The 18,355-nt window shown below is 39.9% G+C and overlaps 1 protein-coding gene across 1 annotated transcript in view; it reads left to right on the plus strand.

The window, feature by feature from the left end:
• Positions 1-18,355, plus strand: part of LOC104528445 (AT-rich interactive domain-containing protein 1B-like) — a 63,038-nt gene that overhangs the window by 4,459 nt on the left and 40,224 nt on the right. The window contains exon 3 of the mRNA XM_010172456.2: positions 13,358-13,537. Coding sequence (XP_010170758.2) covers positions 13,358-13,537 — 180 coding nt within the window. The remainder of the gene's footprint in view (positions 1-13,357; positions 13,538-18,355) is intronic.

Consider the following 18,355-nt stretch of genomic DNA (forward strand, 5'->3'; position numbering starts at 1 on the left):
TGAACCCCAGCAGTTACCTTTACCTGGGGATACCAGATGAAAATATAGTCACGACTAATTAAGCTAGTAATTGAAACTTGCTATGCTTTTGTGGGGAAGGGAGATCCATGTTTTGCTCTTTGTTTCTGATATAGCTACTCCAGACTTTTCTATACTATGATCAAAAGTAGAGTTTTGATTTTTTATGTTTATTGAAGTCAGAGCTTTTTATAAACTTTAGTTACATTGGCCCCTAGAGGTAGGGCAGCGATGATACCGTAGGTGTCATAACCATTTGGCAAACAGTTGAGGTACACAGTCACTTGAGTTCCCTATGTTCAGCTGTACCTACTTACCTCATCTGTTTGGGTTTTGGAAGCCACGCTTTGAGGATGTACTTAGTAGCCAGAACTGCTGAGTAGGTTAGAACTTATTTGTATGCATCATGTAGAAACCCAGCATATCCAAACTGACCCCCTAAATCAGTTTCCTGAGGCTGCAGCGTGAAAAAGAAGCTTTCCATCCTGGCTGTTTGCTTAAACTTCCACTTTTACAACCTAACGCAGATGTCCGCCTCTGTGTATGAATACTCACCTAGGCAAACATGAATAGAATATGTGTCACAATAATGTTAAAATAGGCACTTTTACCCCGGCAGAAATGAATGGTTCATTACCTAGTTTTGAAAAAGCTTAGAAAAGTTACCTACCTTTAAGTAGTATTTTTCATGCTTATGCAGTTGGATAAGCACGTGTCAGGTTTCAGTCCTATATTAAAATAGTGATTTGGGAGCTCCTGAAAACTATTGAATGTAATGGAAACAGTTAATGACTTCACATTATTACTCTAGCAAGCACTGTCATAATGGGCATACTTAAAGAAGCCTTATTTATTAGTGCAAATGTATATGGGTCAGAATTAATTTTTAAAAAATCTTTAATTGTTTTCCCCTTATAATTTTCACAGCGGTATGTAGTTAAATATTCATGATAATGCTGATGATATGCTAAAGGTCTGAAATAGATCTGGAGTCTCAAAATCAACACAGGTTATTTAACCCTTTTCATCTGATGCACCATTGGGGACTTGCTCAGTGAAATCCCAGAGCACTGGAATAATTAGAAGATAGTAATGAGGATTTAATTAGTCCTTGAGATATGCTGAAATAGGACCACTGAGAACTTTTCTGTTTGGACATGGATTGCAAGCAGAATTGATGCCGTTGCAGCTGCTGTGATGTGCTGGGAAATGTATTCCATTGCTGGAGGCAGTTTCCTGGCACCATTCTGTGCCTGTCAGATCTATGTGGAAAGTGCCCGGAGTAAGCACCTCCAAAATTGTTGAACAGTAGCCTTCCACTTCTCTGTCACCTCCTCACAGTACCTTTTCTTTTTTTCTTATGTCATTCTTTCCGTTCTGGCTTTATTTCTTTCCGTTGTTGACATGATCCAGCTTTTGAGGATTGTCGTACAGTTGTGTGCTCTATTAAAAACATATCACTGACAGGGACAGGGAGTAAGAAACTGCAGGCTTGTAGGAATACAGGTGTTATGCTAAGCAAAATTTGGATCTTTTTGATACAACTACTTGTAAGCTTTATCCTCAGATCTAGTCCTTATCTAGTATTAGATCTTCACAGAAGTTATATTTATCAGTAGCTGCAATGTAGTAAATTTAAATAGCTTTTTTTGTCAGCTAAGATGTTATCCAGCAAGAGGTAGTAACAGATGGGATGTGATCAGGCATTTTGATGTTCTCTTTGTGCTTCCCTATAAACACTAAGTAGCAACTGAATTCCTGTAACTACAATTTCCTAATTTGCCCATTAGATTTCATATAGGTATTTTTCTCCCCTTTAACTGTTTTCTGGGCGTGCTTATTTGTACTCAGTCATCACATAAATTCCACTGTCAAGTGTTCTCTTCTAACAAAATATAAATGTTTTTGCTTGCGTGGAAGACACAGAATACCAATTGGTTGTTTTGCACCTACAATTCCTGATCAGATTTATGGCTTAATACTGACATATGATGGTAGAGATTCTTTTCCCTGAAATCTATTTTCTTCTTAAAAAAAGAAACCAGCAGGAAGAAAATAGATCAAAGAATTCTTATTGCAACAAAAAAGATGCTGTAGTTTGCTTTTAGATCTTAAAAAGACTTTTTCCCTGAGAATACCTTTTTTTGCTCTCATTTGGGGATTTAGGATCTATTCAGAGCACTGAGGAGCTGGAGAATAAAATGATCCTTGTCATTAAAATTCTTCTGCTTGCCATGTTAACGATGACACTACTTAAGGTTAAATCAGACTTGGTAATAAGTTTACTTGATGTAGACTGAAGTGTTTCAGGCTCTTAAAGAAAGATGCTTGAGACATGCACTGAGTGCAAAGCCACAGGTATGTTTGAGTGCCTCTTCTGCACATAGCATTCTCCAAGTGGGTCAGTGCAGAGGAGCAAAGCTCCAGCTGATACACAGGAACACCATGCCAGGCTGGGAGGAAATCTCCATGCCCAGAAAACTAGGGTTAGAGAAATTCTGGCCCTCAACAGCCAGAAAAGGGCATCATTTAAAGAGGAAAAGCAGGTTTTACTTGAAACTGTCACACTAGCTCTGTAAAATATGTCTTGTTCATCTCAAGTCATGTGATGAAAAAAGAACATGATGCATAAGAACATAAAGAGCTTGATCTGTATGTGAAGGTAGAACCGTGCAGTAGAGCTGTGTGCTGAACTTCTTTGGTGACTCAAAAATTATGTTAGTTTCTCAATTTAGTCAGCACTGAATTTATCAACAGTCTTTAAAAAGGATCAGGCCATTCATTGGTTTTTACCACTTTACTGGTTTTTACCACTTTACTTCAAAAGTAAAGTGCACTGAAATGAAGCGTTGGTCTGATGAGCAAGTTTTTTTAAATGTATACACACTATTTTTCTTTGCTATTTCAATTGCAATAGCACCCAAGATCCCCATTTTCTACTTCTTCGTATTGCACTGCATGAGGTAGCAATGCACAGCCAAAAAGCTTACAATATGTCTACTTTGATGAGTAATTGAGGTCTTTGGGATAAAAGCATACTAGTTTTCACTCTGAGCTGTGGGAGTGAATAACTTCGTGTCTGTTTGTCTCTCAAGCATTGCAGGAAGACCTGCTTTTCTTGCCTAAAAGTATAAGAAATTACGTTACTCCAATGCCAAACCAGGTTAACTCTTGCAGAAATCAGTTGCCATTTCAGGATGCTGGTTTCAGACTGTACTTGGATTTCAAACATATACCAGCCAGTCTCAGCTGTAGGTTGATCTGATTAGTTATATAGCAGTATTGGCCATCTGCAAGAAGAACTGAAGGAGGAAGGGATATGATTTACATGTGATAAGCCATGCTGGGAGAGAGCAAAACTGCAGAAGTAGAATTTGAAGTAGATAATAATATCTGAACAATCAAAACCCAGAGTCAAGTCTCCCAAGTACATTTTGTATACTAGCAGCTGGTCATTGCTTCTTCTTGCTGATGTTAAATTTTGTTATACTTGAGGATGAATCTTCATTTCATTTTTTAAAACAAATTGGGGATTCTATTTTTGAAATTAGGGAGCAGAATTGCATTATTCTGAGGGAGTTTATAATATAGTTGCCAGCAGAGAGACTTTTCAACATAAAAGTTTCCACTGACTTCATTAGGCAGCCGTCAGATTCCCTGCCTCTGGGCTCAGGGAGCGAGATAAGCCACAAACAGTCACTGATGAAGAACTTGACAAAGTGACAGTCGATGTTCCTGTCAACAGGCTCAATGTAAAGTTACTGGTACAATCCCTGTCCCTGGAACAGCTTCCCATCGTGACCTATAAACTGGGAGCTGCCTGTGGTCTGCCTCTTCAACAGCACCATCATTTCCAGGACACTCTGCTCCCTCAGTACCTAAGTTAACCTTCTTACGAAGCTTCTGTAAAAATAAAGAACTTCTGATCTAAGACCCTTTATTTCTTTTTAAGCTAATATATAGAGCAGTGAGCTGAAATCTGTATAAGGTATATATTAATAGCTAACACTGGATAGTTCCTTCCATCCCAAAGGATCCCAAAAGGCTGCAGAATAAACACTCCTCAGGGAACAGCTGCAAATCAAGGAAGGGAAAAATCAGTCAAATCATAAATCACCATAAAATAAGACCAAGATAAAGGCATTTTGGGACTGAGGACAACACGCTGATTTTGTATTTGTGAAAAAATACTATGATTTGTTTTACACGTGTGCAAGACAGGAAAGGCACATCGTGTGTATTTTAGTCTCGTCTGCAAAATCCATATGTATCTCATGGTATTCAATATATTTACTTCATTAAAAGGAAGATCTGAGGTGATCCATGGAACCTTTGAACAGGAGTCTCCAGGGAGGGTAAATTTTTCAAACCTGAAATGTAGACCATTAAGCCTGCAGGCCTTGCACATTACACGTTGAAAAATGCCGTTCCTTCTTTGCCCTCCTCCGTGATTTTCATAAGTATGCATGTTATTAGGGAAACTTAGACAAATGTTGATTGTATAAAGCAGATGGACTCCTCAGCTTTTTCATGTTGTGGTTCAGATTAATTCCAGCAACCCAAGCTACCTACTGAAATTGAGGATTCGTTTTGGGGGCAATTGGGAGGGCAGGATGGGGTGTTTTTGTGCTGCAATTAACCCATTACCCTGATTGTCCAAGCACCATAGTAAAAGCATCTTGTGTAAGGTTTGTTACAGTAACAAATTATGTGTAAGATAGTGGGTGAGCAGTGTTTTTTTCTTCTGTCTGTGCATCAACATCTCCACAAATGTCTTTCCTCTTCTGCCCTCAGCATAGCACTTAAAATTTACATCAGAGAGCATTACACAATGTTTGCATTAGGAAAGGTTGGCTATTTCTTCCACAGCTACCATCTGGGTAATCTGTCTGATCCTTCCCCAGATTCTAATTTATCAATGATAGATTATATGAATTCCAAGGCTAGGCAGTAGCAGAGGGAGGTTTAGGGGTGGGAAAAATTTAAACATTATTGCATGCTATACATAGACTGGGTTTTGTAATATCAGAGAGAGAAGCAGAGGAGATTCAGCCAGTTAACCTAATAGCACAGCTGGTAAAACACTAGGGGGTCTGGGTTAAAACCTTAGCTAGGTCATTAGTTTCCATCTTCCCCAAAGCTATTCACATTGTGAAGAGAAGCAGTCAGATAAATAAACAGTGAGGAGACTGTAAAACAGATATTAAAGCATAATAAGAAAATACTTTTAAAGAAAAATAAAACCAATTCAGTGCTTTTTCTTGAACAGAACATTGATCCTTTTATGAAAAGGAGAAATACTGCAGTGATTTTTGCAGGAAGGTCCAATTTTGTTAAGGTGATGTTTTCCGTAACTGCTGTTTCACGTAAGCAGATAAACCCCCTTTGTTGAATGGATGTGAAGAAATGTGGTGGGTTTTCTGCAGATATCAGCAGATGCCAACGTGAAAATAAATTGTCCAGGTACCAAAGGGAAACCATGTCACAGTTACTCTGGCCCAGAGAACTTAAGATGGTTTTAGTGGCACCCTGATGGTCATGGAGAAGTTGACAAGGTTTTATATGGGCTGAAAAAAGAGCTTAGTGTAGAAATTAGATTTTCTTTTTTTTTTCCATGGTTAATGGGGAAACAATAAAGACTTCTAAAAACTCTTTGGGACTTTTTTACAAATTAGAATGTGATTGGAGAAAGAAATTAGTACTTTAAAATCTTTTTTTAGCTTTTATATGAGTAAAAACTTATCAAGAAGATTATTAGCCTTCTTGTTAGAGGCTAAAGAATAAGCCTCTTCATTTGTGCTGTGTCAGTGGTCTCAATAAATTTTTTTATGCTCCTACCCTTCACTTGGCCAAGATTCTTGTCAGCAGAAGTGTTCTCTCAGTACCAGGGATATTAGCAAAGATGTGGTGTATTCAGTATCTAAGTATTGCCCGTGTCAGTGCTGCTGCTTGGGACACATCTAACAGGTTCATACCGGAGCCATCCAAAGATACTGTATTGGTACAGTGCTGTAAGTTAGCTGTGCTAAATATGGATCAGAATCTTGTTGGCCATCTGTTTGTGAAGGCGTTTCACTTTTTTATTTTTTATTTTTTACCTGCCTATTAACTGGACGGGAATATTGAGAAACAGTATTTGCATCACCTAAATGAGATGACGCTGCAAGCCAGCTCACCAACCCATCACCCTGTAGTGTAAATTGCATACATTCCATGTATGACAAACATATGTTTCATATGTGCTGTCACCAATCTAGCTGGGCATGTTTTAGAAAGTGGCTGGCTTCTAGAAAGTGAGAATAAGAACTGAGGTATCTTAAATGTAAAGACATCTTGTGCCTACTTGCTCTAGAGGCCAGTTTTCTTATGCCACCCACATGGTTTCACTTGATTTACTTGGAATGTATTCTGTTACCTGGGTCAAACCTTCCCCAGTTTCTCCATTGCCGTTGTTTATTTAGACTTGTATAAAATTTTTGTCTGCTTAGATTTTTTCCAGTAACTATATCTCTCGCAATGTGTCCTTTTTAATGTATATTTTAAAGAGAGAGGTACTATGCCATCCTCTGCCAGTGACAGTAAGTAGTTAGTGGCCAGGTAGCACTGGCCCCCCGTAAGCAGTGGCACGACAGTATTTTCTTACCTCCTACAGTCTGTAAGCCACTCATCTCCAGGTCTGACCACACCATTTGGAGATGTTTGTTCCAGTACCATCAGCAGTTTGTGCAGACAACCTGGTTGTGTATTTAGGGTCCTGTTATCTCAGGCTTATGTGATAGTGGCCAACTCTTTCAATTACTAAAACATTGATGTGTGAATCTTGTTCTGCTGGGTGTTTCCTCGCAGTGCTCTGAGGTGCTGACTGTGAACATGTCTAGCTGGACAAAAACCCAGAAATGGTTCACCAGTCCAAAGACTTCCTGAGCTGTCCTTGCCATCTTAGACAGGTGGGCTAGGGAGAATTTCAGTCTAACTGTGATCTGCCTGAGCATCCTGCCGTGCTAACAGGTTGCCAAATTTTATTATATCCACTGAACAGAATATTGTTTTTCATTTGTTTAGCTTTACCCTGACACTTCTGTCTCAATGTTGTTTACCCACGGATGAGCTACATTAGGGAGTCGCCTCTTTAGATCTGTGTCAATTCTGTTGGATTCTCTGGTGAGAATCCTGAGGTAGTGAATACAACCCAAACGGCTGTCTGAGGAAGAAAAGTCTGCCAAAAACTATGTCATGGGTGTGCACACAGTGGCTCTTTTTTCTCAAGGGTACTGGCCAGTGCCTTGCTCACATACCAAGCATTGGAAATTTGTGTGATTCCCCCCTCACACAAGTTTTTCCTTTATAAGTAGTGGAAAATCTCTCTTTTCACATATTTTATTTTTTTGAGCTGATTTGTAAGTAGATAATTTTACTTACTTTTTCTCTGATTATTTGGAGATGAGGGAATGCATCCAATCTGTTTCTGCTTTTCTCATTCTGTGATTTTCAGAGCAATAAGCCTGTCTAGCCCCTTTTTTAGCCTCTGCCCTTGAACAAGGGAAACGTCCTTACGCAGAAGGGTTCCTCATTTGTTTTGGTCCCATGCTCTGTCCCTAAGTATGTCTCTCTAGAAAGAGCGATAGCCTGATGTATTTTTTCTTATGTAAGTTCTTTTTCACAAAGAAAAGAACTACCATTGCAAGTTGTATCTTTCCTCATTTTTTTATTTATCAAATGTGTAATTTAATGATGATCTGCTATTGCTGTAAGCTCCAAGGTTTTCCTGAGCTTAAAATGAGTAAGTGTTCCACGTGTTTTCAGACTAATTCATTCACGAAAATCGATGCACTACTCCTGGCTAAATCAAAAGACCTCTCATTGACCGAGGGTTAAGTGTGTGCCGTTGCTGTCCATCAGCTGATATGCAATAACTTGTTACTTTGCAGTCACTTCCTTTGTGTTTGAGCTCCTGCTTTCCTGGAAAGGTTTTTTCATATTCAAGCCAAGACTTAAAAATACCAAAAGAATCCATTTCAGATTTTACAGCAACACCCAGCACATTTGGTAGGTGTTTTTTGTGGTTTGAGCTAAGGAGATAGTATTCAACAGATTATTTTGTATTGGTCAGTGTACAAATGTAATTAATACAACCTTAGTGCATCATTTCATGAAGCTTTAGTAATTACTGTTGCTTATCTGTTTTGTGTATACATATGCACAAGGGAAAAACAAGATTTTAAATGTTTCTACAAAGGCATCATAAATGGTATTAGCTATACGATCTATATTACCAGATGTTAGTACTGCATAAGACAACAGAAGCTTCATTTTTGTCTTTTCTTTTATGAAAGGAGCAGAAACATTTCTGTCATAAGCATTACACGTTTTATATTTTTTTTCTCTCTATTTTGCTAAAAAGAAAGAAGAAAAATATGCTGCTACCTGACCATTTTTAAACCTTGTGTATATATTCTGTTTGAACCTGAAAACATATTATATTATAGTTATGGTGTGCTAGTTGCTAATAGTATGCTACTGTTTCATTTAGAACTAAAAAAATGCAAAGATGATTCTACAAGTCTAAATTGGGTTTTAATAAAGACAGTAATTCTTTACGTACAGAAATGTAGTATTTAAAATAACTAAAAAGGAAGAGAATACTTCTGCCAGGCTTACTTTGTTCAGCTGCTCCTGAAATAGCTTAGTTTGCCAAAATCCACTCAAGTGTTTTTTTCAGTAAGTAATCTCTTGTTGCGACGGCAAGTAAAGAAAGCATCATCTGTACCTCTTTTATCACTAATATTAAGGGAAGGGATTAGAGTTGTTCACTGATGAGCATGTTGCCATTGCAAGTTTTAAAATCTTAACTCATAGCTGTTTCCTAACAGTTTATTTAAAAGACAAAAAATAAACTTCTGCTTGTTGTCGCAGAAGTTGACTTGTCAGATACAGTCTGGCTGTTTAATCACTCCACCACCTTTACTCCAGTGCAGCTCTAATATAATCCTACTTCCCTTCTTTACAAAAGCAAACTTTATCTTAGATCTAATTTTCTGGAAAGAAAATTTATTTCTTTTTGTATCGGTTATAAAATGAAGTTGAACACTAGGGAAAATGTGTGTAAATAAGGAAAAATGAATGTATGCCAGCTGCTCCCTTTCATTTCTGATAAGATTTCTAGAATTGATGCTGTTTTCTCTTTATGATGCAAGAATGTTAACGTCTTAACCAGGAACCTCTTTTCTCTCTGAGACATCTGAGTTTTCTACAAATATGTGAAACACTTCACACTCATGGACTGAACTCTGAACATTCACTGGGCTCACAGAGGTCAATGAGGATAGACTCCTCTTTGTTGTAATGGAATCCAGATCACAGTAAGGACCTGATCTTACCTTCTCCGCATCACATGAATAACTCCTCTGCTCTCTGGAAGGAAGTTGGAGCATGTGCTATTTTAAGGCCATAGTTTGATATACTGTACAGACAGTGATAGAAGATAATAACAGATATTCTTTACTGGATTTCAGGCTTCCTTTTCCTTAATTCTTTACCTGTCCATGCTCAAGAGAAGACAGCAAAGCCAACCTCAATTTGAGAGGCATCTCACCCATGCCAGGATGATGAAACTCATGCCTCATGTCAAAAGCTCTTAAGGAGTCTGGTCTGTTCTTGTTGGGTTAATTACCATCTCTGTAAACTTAAGGCCACAGCATGAGTTTGAGTAGTATTGCACAGTTATCTTTGTTGTTGACTTACTGGCATGTCCCATGGTATGGTTTTGACAGATGCTTGTGAGCACTCCCTGATCCACAGCCCAGGGCATGAATAAGGCAGCACAAGGGACTGCACAGGAGTCACACAGAGAAGACGGCCGGGATTGCGTGGGAATGTTTAGCTGGATGGACACAAGCATGCCACACCGCTCTCCAGGCTGACGTGTTTTATTTATGGCTGTACACATAGCCACACAGTCCACTCCACAGCATCAGAAAGAGATTAGGAGAAGTTTCCTGAAGAAGAGGTCATTTGAGTGGAAACATTTATTTCACTTATTACTCTAGTCTCTTCAGAAGCCCTTTTGACAACAGCGGAGCTGGCTAAAACTGATGTTCTCCATGTTCTCCATGTTCTCCATTATATATTAGTCCATGTTTTCCATTAGATTCAACAACTAGCAGTCCCTCTGCATCGCTACTGGAAATCACTACAACCCATACAAACGATAGCTTTTTAATGTGTCATCCATCCTTGTGCTGTTAAGTAAAGTACTGCCTGCAATAATAACTGGGCTGAAAAACCTTTATCACTAGCACAATGTTTGAAAAGTTATCTTGTATAGATTAAAAGGCCCACAGTGAACAGAAAACCCTCACTTCTGTACTAGATACAGGAGTAACTTTACTATCTTTATAATCAAAATCTTAGTGTGACCAGTACAGAATTTTTCATTTAAATGGATCCCACGAGTGTGATATATATGGTGTATGTGTGTCGGGAATGCAAGCATTTATTTCATACAGACATAGGATTGTATTAGGTTTCTAAATTAGTTACAGCAGTGTCGGCAGAAGACGCAGGCTTTGTAATAAGATTTGTGTGCAGAGTGGAACTATTTTAAAAATAAGAGGGGTCTGTTTCAATAAAGCTAAGTGGAGAAGGTCATACGAGCTTTCCTTTGCAGAAATGTGGAGTTTTCCAATCAGTACAGACCAGTTTCCACGCCATTTCACCCTCATTTATTTGCTGTCCCACATGCCAGTGTGTGTGGTCCAGCTTCCTCCAGAGTGGCTGCCAGGCTCTGCCTTCACAGGTCAGGTGTGATCGACTCCCTTGTCTTGGCACAAATCTTGTCTTGCACAAATACCAGAAAATTTATGCACAGATATGAAATTTATGCACAGATATGAAATATCTGTGCATATTCTGCCAAACCTTGCAGTTTGTTAGAATTTTAGCATGTTACAGGTTGAACTGTTAATGGCAGGAAAGAACTGGGCACAAGGGGGTGCAAGATCATCTCAGCTCCTGGTTTTTCTCTTTACAACCTAAGACATTAAGAGCTTGTATCTCTGACGCAGTTTTAGTGGATGGGTAAGTATACTACTTAGCAAAGGTTTGTGGAGGGCCCAGAGACTGTTTACATGTGTTTGGGCTCAAAGCCTGGTGTCAGGGAAAGCACACGCTGCCTTTCATTTCTACATCGTGGGTGCTGTCCCCTTTTGTACAGCGCTTTGTCACCAGTGTACAAACAGGGAGGCCAGCAGGCAGAAAGGCAGGAAGGTCATTCGCCCAGTGTCACCTACCGTGTCAGTAACAGCAGCGCTAGGGTGAGAAACTTACCCTTCAGAGTTCCAGACGTGCTTGCTGGGGCTGTGGCCCCCACAGCGAGACCCCTGAGCCTCCTGGTCGTGGGAGCCATAGCACCTCAGGGTTTTCGGTTGTGAGTTTGATCATGTGTCTATGCGTAGCTCAGAAAAAATTGCCTCTCTTCATTAATCAGGCATTGAGCGTTTGGTCTGTGTGATGTTTGGTGTGGTTAGTAGGTCGAGAGAGGTTCCCCTCCCCCTCTACTCTGCCCTGGAGAGGCCGCATCTGGAATATTGTGTCCAGTTCTGGGCCCCACAGTTCAGGAAGGACAGGGAACTGCTTGAGAGAGTCCAGCGCAGAGCCACCAAGATGATTAAGGGAGTGGAGCATCTCCCTTATGAGGAAAGGCTGAGGGAGCTGGGGCTCTTTAGCTTGGAGGAGACTGAGGGGAGACCTCATTAATGTTTATAAATATGTTAAGGGCGAATGTCATGAGGATGGAGCCAGGCTCTTCTCAGTGATGCCCAATGACAGGACAAGGAGCAATGGGTGTGAGCTGGAACACAGGAGGTTCCATTTAAACTTGAGAAGAAACTTCTTTACAGTGAGGGTAACAGAGCACTGGAACAGGCTGCCCAGGGAGGTTGTGGAGTCTCCTTCTCTGGAGACATTCAAGACCCACCTGGACGCCTTCCTGTGTAAAATTGTTTAGGTTCCTGCTCCGGCAGGGGGATTGGACTGGATGATCTTTGGAGGTCCCTTCCAATCCCCAACATTCTGTGATTCTGTGATTCTGTGGTGCTAGCTAGTGGGAGAACACCCTGCCCTTTAGGAGAGTCATCTTTCTGCCACCTCTCCCTCCTGTCACCCATTTCTGTCTCTCCTCACAACTTGTCTTTGCCTCTCTCTCCCCCTTTCTCTTTTCTTTTTTCTTTTTTTTTTTTTTCTTTTTCTAATCATCCCTTCAGCAGCTTCCAGTTCTCCATTCACTGTCAGGGGGTTTTGCTCATACCTTCCCTCTATTCCCTCCCTCATGTAAGGAAAGGTGTAATTAATGCTGCCAGGCTCTCAACTGCACACCTCCCCACACGCACGCCACCAAAATTAACGGAGGGAAGCGGAAACAGGCACCTTTCATAAATAACATTTGAGCTCTCTGCAGCCTCAAAGTGCAGGTGCCTGAACTCGTTGCAGGATGGCCTGAAATGCAGCCTTGCTCACACACGTTCAGCTGCTGGGCAGCCACACGCCATGTCCTTCAGTACACTTGAGACGTGAAGATGAAATTTAATGTGCGAGCAGAACAGAAAAGAAAGCGGATTTCCTCCAGAAATAAGAAAAAAAACCTCGCTGTCTCCTCAGTGCATCCTCTTTAACATTGAAAGCAGTGCTAAAACCTTTCAGGGTAAAATGTTAGAAAACCAGCATCCCTGCATAGACATTTCATGGGCAGGATTGCAGGATTTTTCTCAGTTCATGAAAACTTGAAAAACCCCACCACAAAATCCTCTTCTTCTCCCTTTTAATAAACTTACTTCTGTTCCTTTACAGGAAGCTTCTAGATTTTATAGAATTTCTCTAGCTGTCTTGCTTCAGCTTTTGAACGCTAAATTAAATTTGGATTCATTAATACATTTACAGAAGGAAAAAAGGAGAGAATGCAATACAGGTGTGCTGGGGACAGGCCAGAAGAATGACCTAGAGCACAAACATATAACCAAAAAAACTTTTTTTTTTGTATGACTAGTCAAACTCCCTGCTACTAATTAGGTAATGCAGATAATTGCCTTTAATTTTTTTTTTCCTAAAAATTGTTTTAATTTTAAAACCAGCTGCCATTTGTAACTAAGCAGGACTGCCCTGTCTTTCATTTACAAGTAGAAGATTTTGAGCCTTGTATACAGGTTTTGGTTGTTGAGACAGCTTTGCTGATTTGGACGTTCATTTGTTTCTGTTAGTTCGGTGGGTTTTTTAATTTTTAAGATTTCTTAAATAAAGAACAGTTACTTGAATATTAATTTTTACTTTGATGCTTTTTTCCCTTCAGGTTTTATGGCAGGCATACAGAGGAACCCCCAAATGTCACAGTATGGGCCTCAGCAAACTGGACCTTCCATGTCACCACACCCCTCACCTGGAGGCCAAGTGCATCCTGGAATTGGTAGCTTTCAGCAGAGTAATTCAAGTGGTACTTATGGGCCTCAGATGAGCCAGTATGGACCACAAGGTAAAATAAATGCTTGCTGCTGATACATACAATAATAATAATTTTTATATATGTATTTGTAAAGTATGTATGTATTGTGTGTGTAGGTAGGTAGGTGATTTCTTAAAAACAAAACAAAAAAACCAAAAAAACACATACATACCACCCTTTCTTAAAAAAAAACAACCTAAACAAACAAAGCTGTTGTCCAGAGGTGGAGCTGCACCTTGTGGAAGAAGCTGTTTCTGTTATAAGTACCTTTCTCTGTACAAAAATAGTGACCTTAAATTGGGCAAGGAAATGATGAATCTGTTGCATTGCCAGGGCCATTGTTTAGGAGCCCAAGCGTGTCATCTCTGTGACGAGGCAACGTTTGACCAAGCATGGAATAAGGGTCACAACACCGATCCCAAAATAGGACTCCGTGTCTTAGATGAAATCCCAAGGCCAATCTGAAATAGCATCATGACTGTGAGGGTTAAAGTCTTCTAATGAGCGTAATAATACAGTGGCTACTGTGGGAATATAATATTGAGCTCTAATGCATACGATCTGTGAATCTTAACTAACTCTTCAGCCTGAGAGAGGCAGTTCCTTTTATTTTGCTTGTTAGACAGAATTGTCGGAGGACTAAACCAAAAACAGAATACACAGTTTCTGTACCTGGACAACCTTGAACTTGTGTATTGTTTTGCCTTTAATGGATAACCTTTATAAAGTATGCATCTGTTTAGGGGTTTAATGAAGTTGAAGTCAAGCCACAGAATATATAAGGGGCAGGATTTTCTTTAGAGGTACATAAAGAAGTTTTTCTATTTCAGCACTTCCTACTATTGCTTTCTTGCTTAAAGTCCTCAAAAAGGACTGGAGCCAGCACTGGGAAATTCTGTAAGGGCTCAATGGTTTGCCCATGCTAGCAAGGAGGGTTATTTTAGTCTCCAGAGTTTCTGAGAACTAGTTCTGATGTTTGTTTGCAGGGAGCCTTGCTGCCCTGCGCTATGTTCCTTTCTGTTTCATCTCTGGGTGGCGTTTGTTGTAGTGTGCTGAGCGCAGGGCTACAGGCCAAGATTTCCCAGTTTCTAATTTTGGCTCTGCCTTTTACACCATCTTTCAACTTAGGCAAGTAGATTCATTTCTCTGCTTCGCTTTCCTTAACTGTAAAATGGGGCTAGTAATGCCTTATAGCCATGTGTGAAGATTAATTACCTAACTCCAGTTGACTGGTGCTTTCCTTTTTATTTGGAAAGCATTTTGTGGCCATAAAATGCTGTCCAAGTGCTTATTTTTATCTGCACAGTGAGCAACTAGCTTAACTGGTAAAAATCCAGTGGATTTATGATGCGCTATCCTGACTTCCAGCTGTACTGCTGCTGCTGAGATTCCGAACCATGGGAATAGTGGGTGTCAAGTGCAGTAAAACATTAGCCATCCACACTGATTGAATGGAAGGGTTTTTGTACTAAATCAATGCATTTAAGTAACACGCCGAATACTACTTTCTTTTTTGCTTGAGTTCAGCAGTTCTTTTCCTCCTCTGTAGATGAAAGTGCCTATGTAATGATTTTATGGGTCGCGGTCAGGAAGAAACGGCTATTAAAAAGTCAACTTGAGGGGCAGGAAGAAAATGAGCATCACTGTCATTAACAGGCCGTTTCAAAGGGTCTGGTGAATAGTGTGATGGATGAAAAGCGTGTCCTCCTGGCAGGTCTTGGAGAGTACCAGTGATCCTGTGCACTGGTCATCATAAAATTAGGGCTCTGCAGGCTTTCAGCTCTACAGGTAACAATTAGAGTAGAAGAATACTACGTTTTCACCAGGCTAATGTGACCATTAATAAAATCCAGAGATGAAGATTGTGATATTTCAAAGTCTTGTATTTACCTGGATTTGAGTTTTTAATAGCATTCTTCATTTTTAATAAAGTAATCTGTGATTGCAACTCTTAATGTACCCTCTTACAAAGCACAATTATATGCCAGCAATGATGAATGTATAATAGTTACCCCACTTGCCTTTTATTGTCAAAATAACAAATATATTAAAAATTACCTGGGTTGCAACTGAGTTCTTAAATTATTAAACTAAAGTAATTCTCAAGGATTTTATTTGCTTTCCGTTTTTTGTTCACATAGGCCTTCCTCCAAAATATTGTTAAGCATAAGCTGAGTTTGACAGGACTACTTATATTTTTATGTATGTGTCAAAGCACTCTGTGAGATGAAACTTTTAGTTTGAATGCTGGATTTCACTATGTGCTGTCCTGAAAACCATTGCTCAAGGCTAGTGTCCTTTCTCTGCAGTGCAATTGCTCACCATAGTAAAGACTACACCAGTAAGTTTGGGTTGGAGGAATTAGCCCGCAGTTCAGAGCAGAATGATCCATTTCATGCCTATGGTTGATTTATTTGGTTTTCATGTGTTTACATGACACTTAGATCTATAATAAGATTAGAATAGATTTTCCCAGGAAGCAGTTGTGTACTAGGGACCTAGTCCAATCCTGTGAAACCATTTCTTACGAAAATAAAAAATGGCTTTGGCTCCACACTTCTGTGTGTTTGTGATAGAACACAGGAGCATGCAGTACAGAACATCAGTTTTAATTTTGTGTTAAATCCCAGCATTTTCCTGTCCCCAAGAACAAAAAAAACCCAAAGCGAGAATGGAAGTTGTTACTGCAAGAAACAGTCTCTTTGGTTTGTATTTGGACAACATCTTGCTCGGGGGCTAATGGAGCTCTGGTCTATGACCCGAGCATCAAACTGCTGCCACAGCAAAATGTCCCTTAAATGCACTCTGGAGAGCAGTCGGATGCTGTTGTCAGTTGGGTCTTTTAAGACTGGGGCAGAGAAAATCTTCCTGTGGATCAGTAAAATGTGTCAGAAATGCATCCTGTCTCCCTAACTTTTCCTACTCTATTCAGCAGTAAATCTGTTCTGTTTGGGTATAACAAAGAGAGAAACCACTACTGAATATGTTTGAACCACAACCCCAGAACTTCACAGTAAGTTAAACCCCCTTTTTGTTCATGATAAAGTAATATGAATTGAGTATTTGTGCATTGTAACCTTTAATGTTGGACTCATTTCACAGAAGCACTTTGCTATCTAGCTCCCACTGATTTTAATCCTAGATTTTAATTAAAGTGGTAGCATCTTAAGGATGAGATGCCCTAAGTATCTCGAGAGTCTGGACGTCTGAATCCAGACCCACATGTACAACAGCCTGTGGAGTTAAGATTTAAATATCAAATGTATCTACTGAAGTCCCCCAAGTAAAATAGTTTCAGAGGAATTCAGAACAATATATTTAAATCACCTGTGCAATAAAAACTTGATGATTAAGTGCACATGTAAAAAATACTAAAATTATTTTAAGATACTATTTTTGATATGGTGAATCTGACCTACGTCTCTAAAGCAGAGAACAAAGCTAACAGATAGTTATCAAATTTCCCTCTTTTCATCTTGCCTAGAAATGGCAAGATATCAGAGCACTTTGTTCAGCAAACCTGGACAAAGTGGAGCAGAGTTTCAGAAGTGAGTACGAGCATCTGTCTTTGGCAGGTTGTTAGTAGGCTTTTTTATATTTTATCTTCATTACACTTTTATTTTCTTCTTCTTCCTGGTTCCATTTACTGCTTTGCTTTTTCTCGTACAATTGAGATGTCATCTCTCTGGGTACAATTCTGCTCTGCCGAGGGGGAGTTGGAATCAAAAATCCCTTGGATATGGAGGGGAGGAGTTGTTCAGTAGTACTGTACAGCCGCTGTTGCCAGGCTTGTACCCACTTGAAAAGTGTGGGCTCTTGGACTTGGCTGCCTGACACGTCCAGCTGATGTGGGCTGGCCTAGCATCTGCTGCATTCATTGTGTTTAATGCTGCATCCATCTGTTTTCTGTCAAAGCCACTGCCAACAAATTACTAATCTATTAGAGAAACATGGAAATAAGATTGCACTCCTCATTCCTGGCAATTCCTCTTGTATTTTGTTTGGCTTTTATTTTGCCCTTTTTTTGTGGTCTGGGAAAGGTATAAGAATAGCTAGTACTCGAGGTATAGAGGAAATGCTTGGGGGGGGAAGTGAGGGGGAAACATGGAAAGAACATTGAAACTTGTTTTCCTTACTGAAAAGATACCACTTTCCTGTGCTCTTGAACGTGTATCCCTGGAGATGAATAATTAGGAGCTATTTTAACTGAGCCACATATTTTTATGGAGCAGATTCCACTGTGTGTTCTGTGTTGTGCTTACACTGGAGAAGCCAAAGCACGAAAGAAGAGATTTTTTTGTCCCAATTCAAAATAGCATCCAAACAGCAGTACTATTTAGTATTGGTGTTTGCTCCTCCAAGCATGCTGCTGAAATGTTCTTCATAGACACTAACTGACAAAGCAAATTGGGTTTGTGTAAATTGGACTGACAGTAGCTCCCAGTGATTATAGATATCGGGTCTCCTGGTCTAGGGAGGGAATTTGCTTCACTTTGGGAAGCAGGGTTACAAATAACATGTCCATAAAATGTGTTAACTGGCTGTGTGTAATCTTTGAGTGCACATATACACCATCTTGCTGCATTACTTTTTTTTTTTGCACAAAGCAACTGGAAAACCAGAGCAATATCCAAATTGTGTGTTACGCCTCTGACACTAAGCAGAGCAGTATGAAACTAGTGAACCCTTCAGTCTGTGGTCACATATGTTGGATCAGAGGTGTGGCTTGAGCAGGTCTCAGCAGCCAGAACTCTGGCTAGGGGCAATGGCTTGCTGCACAGAAAATAGTCAGCTGCCATCGGCCGAGCCTAGAGGAGGAGGAGAAGTGACAGGGCAGTCTGAAGTCAG

The sequence above is a fragment of the Antrostomus carolinensis genome, unplaced genomic scaffold (genome assembly GCF_000700745.2).
Source record: "Antrostomus carolinensis isolate BGI_N321 unplaced genomic scaffold, ASM70074v2 scaffold1257, whole genome shotgun sequence".
Lineage (NCBI taxonomy): Eukaryota > Metazoa > Chordata > Aves > Caprimulgiformes > Caprimulgidae > Antrostomus > Antrostomus carolinensis.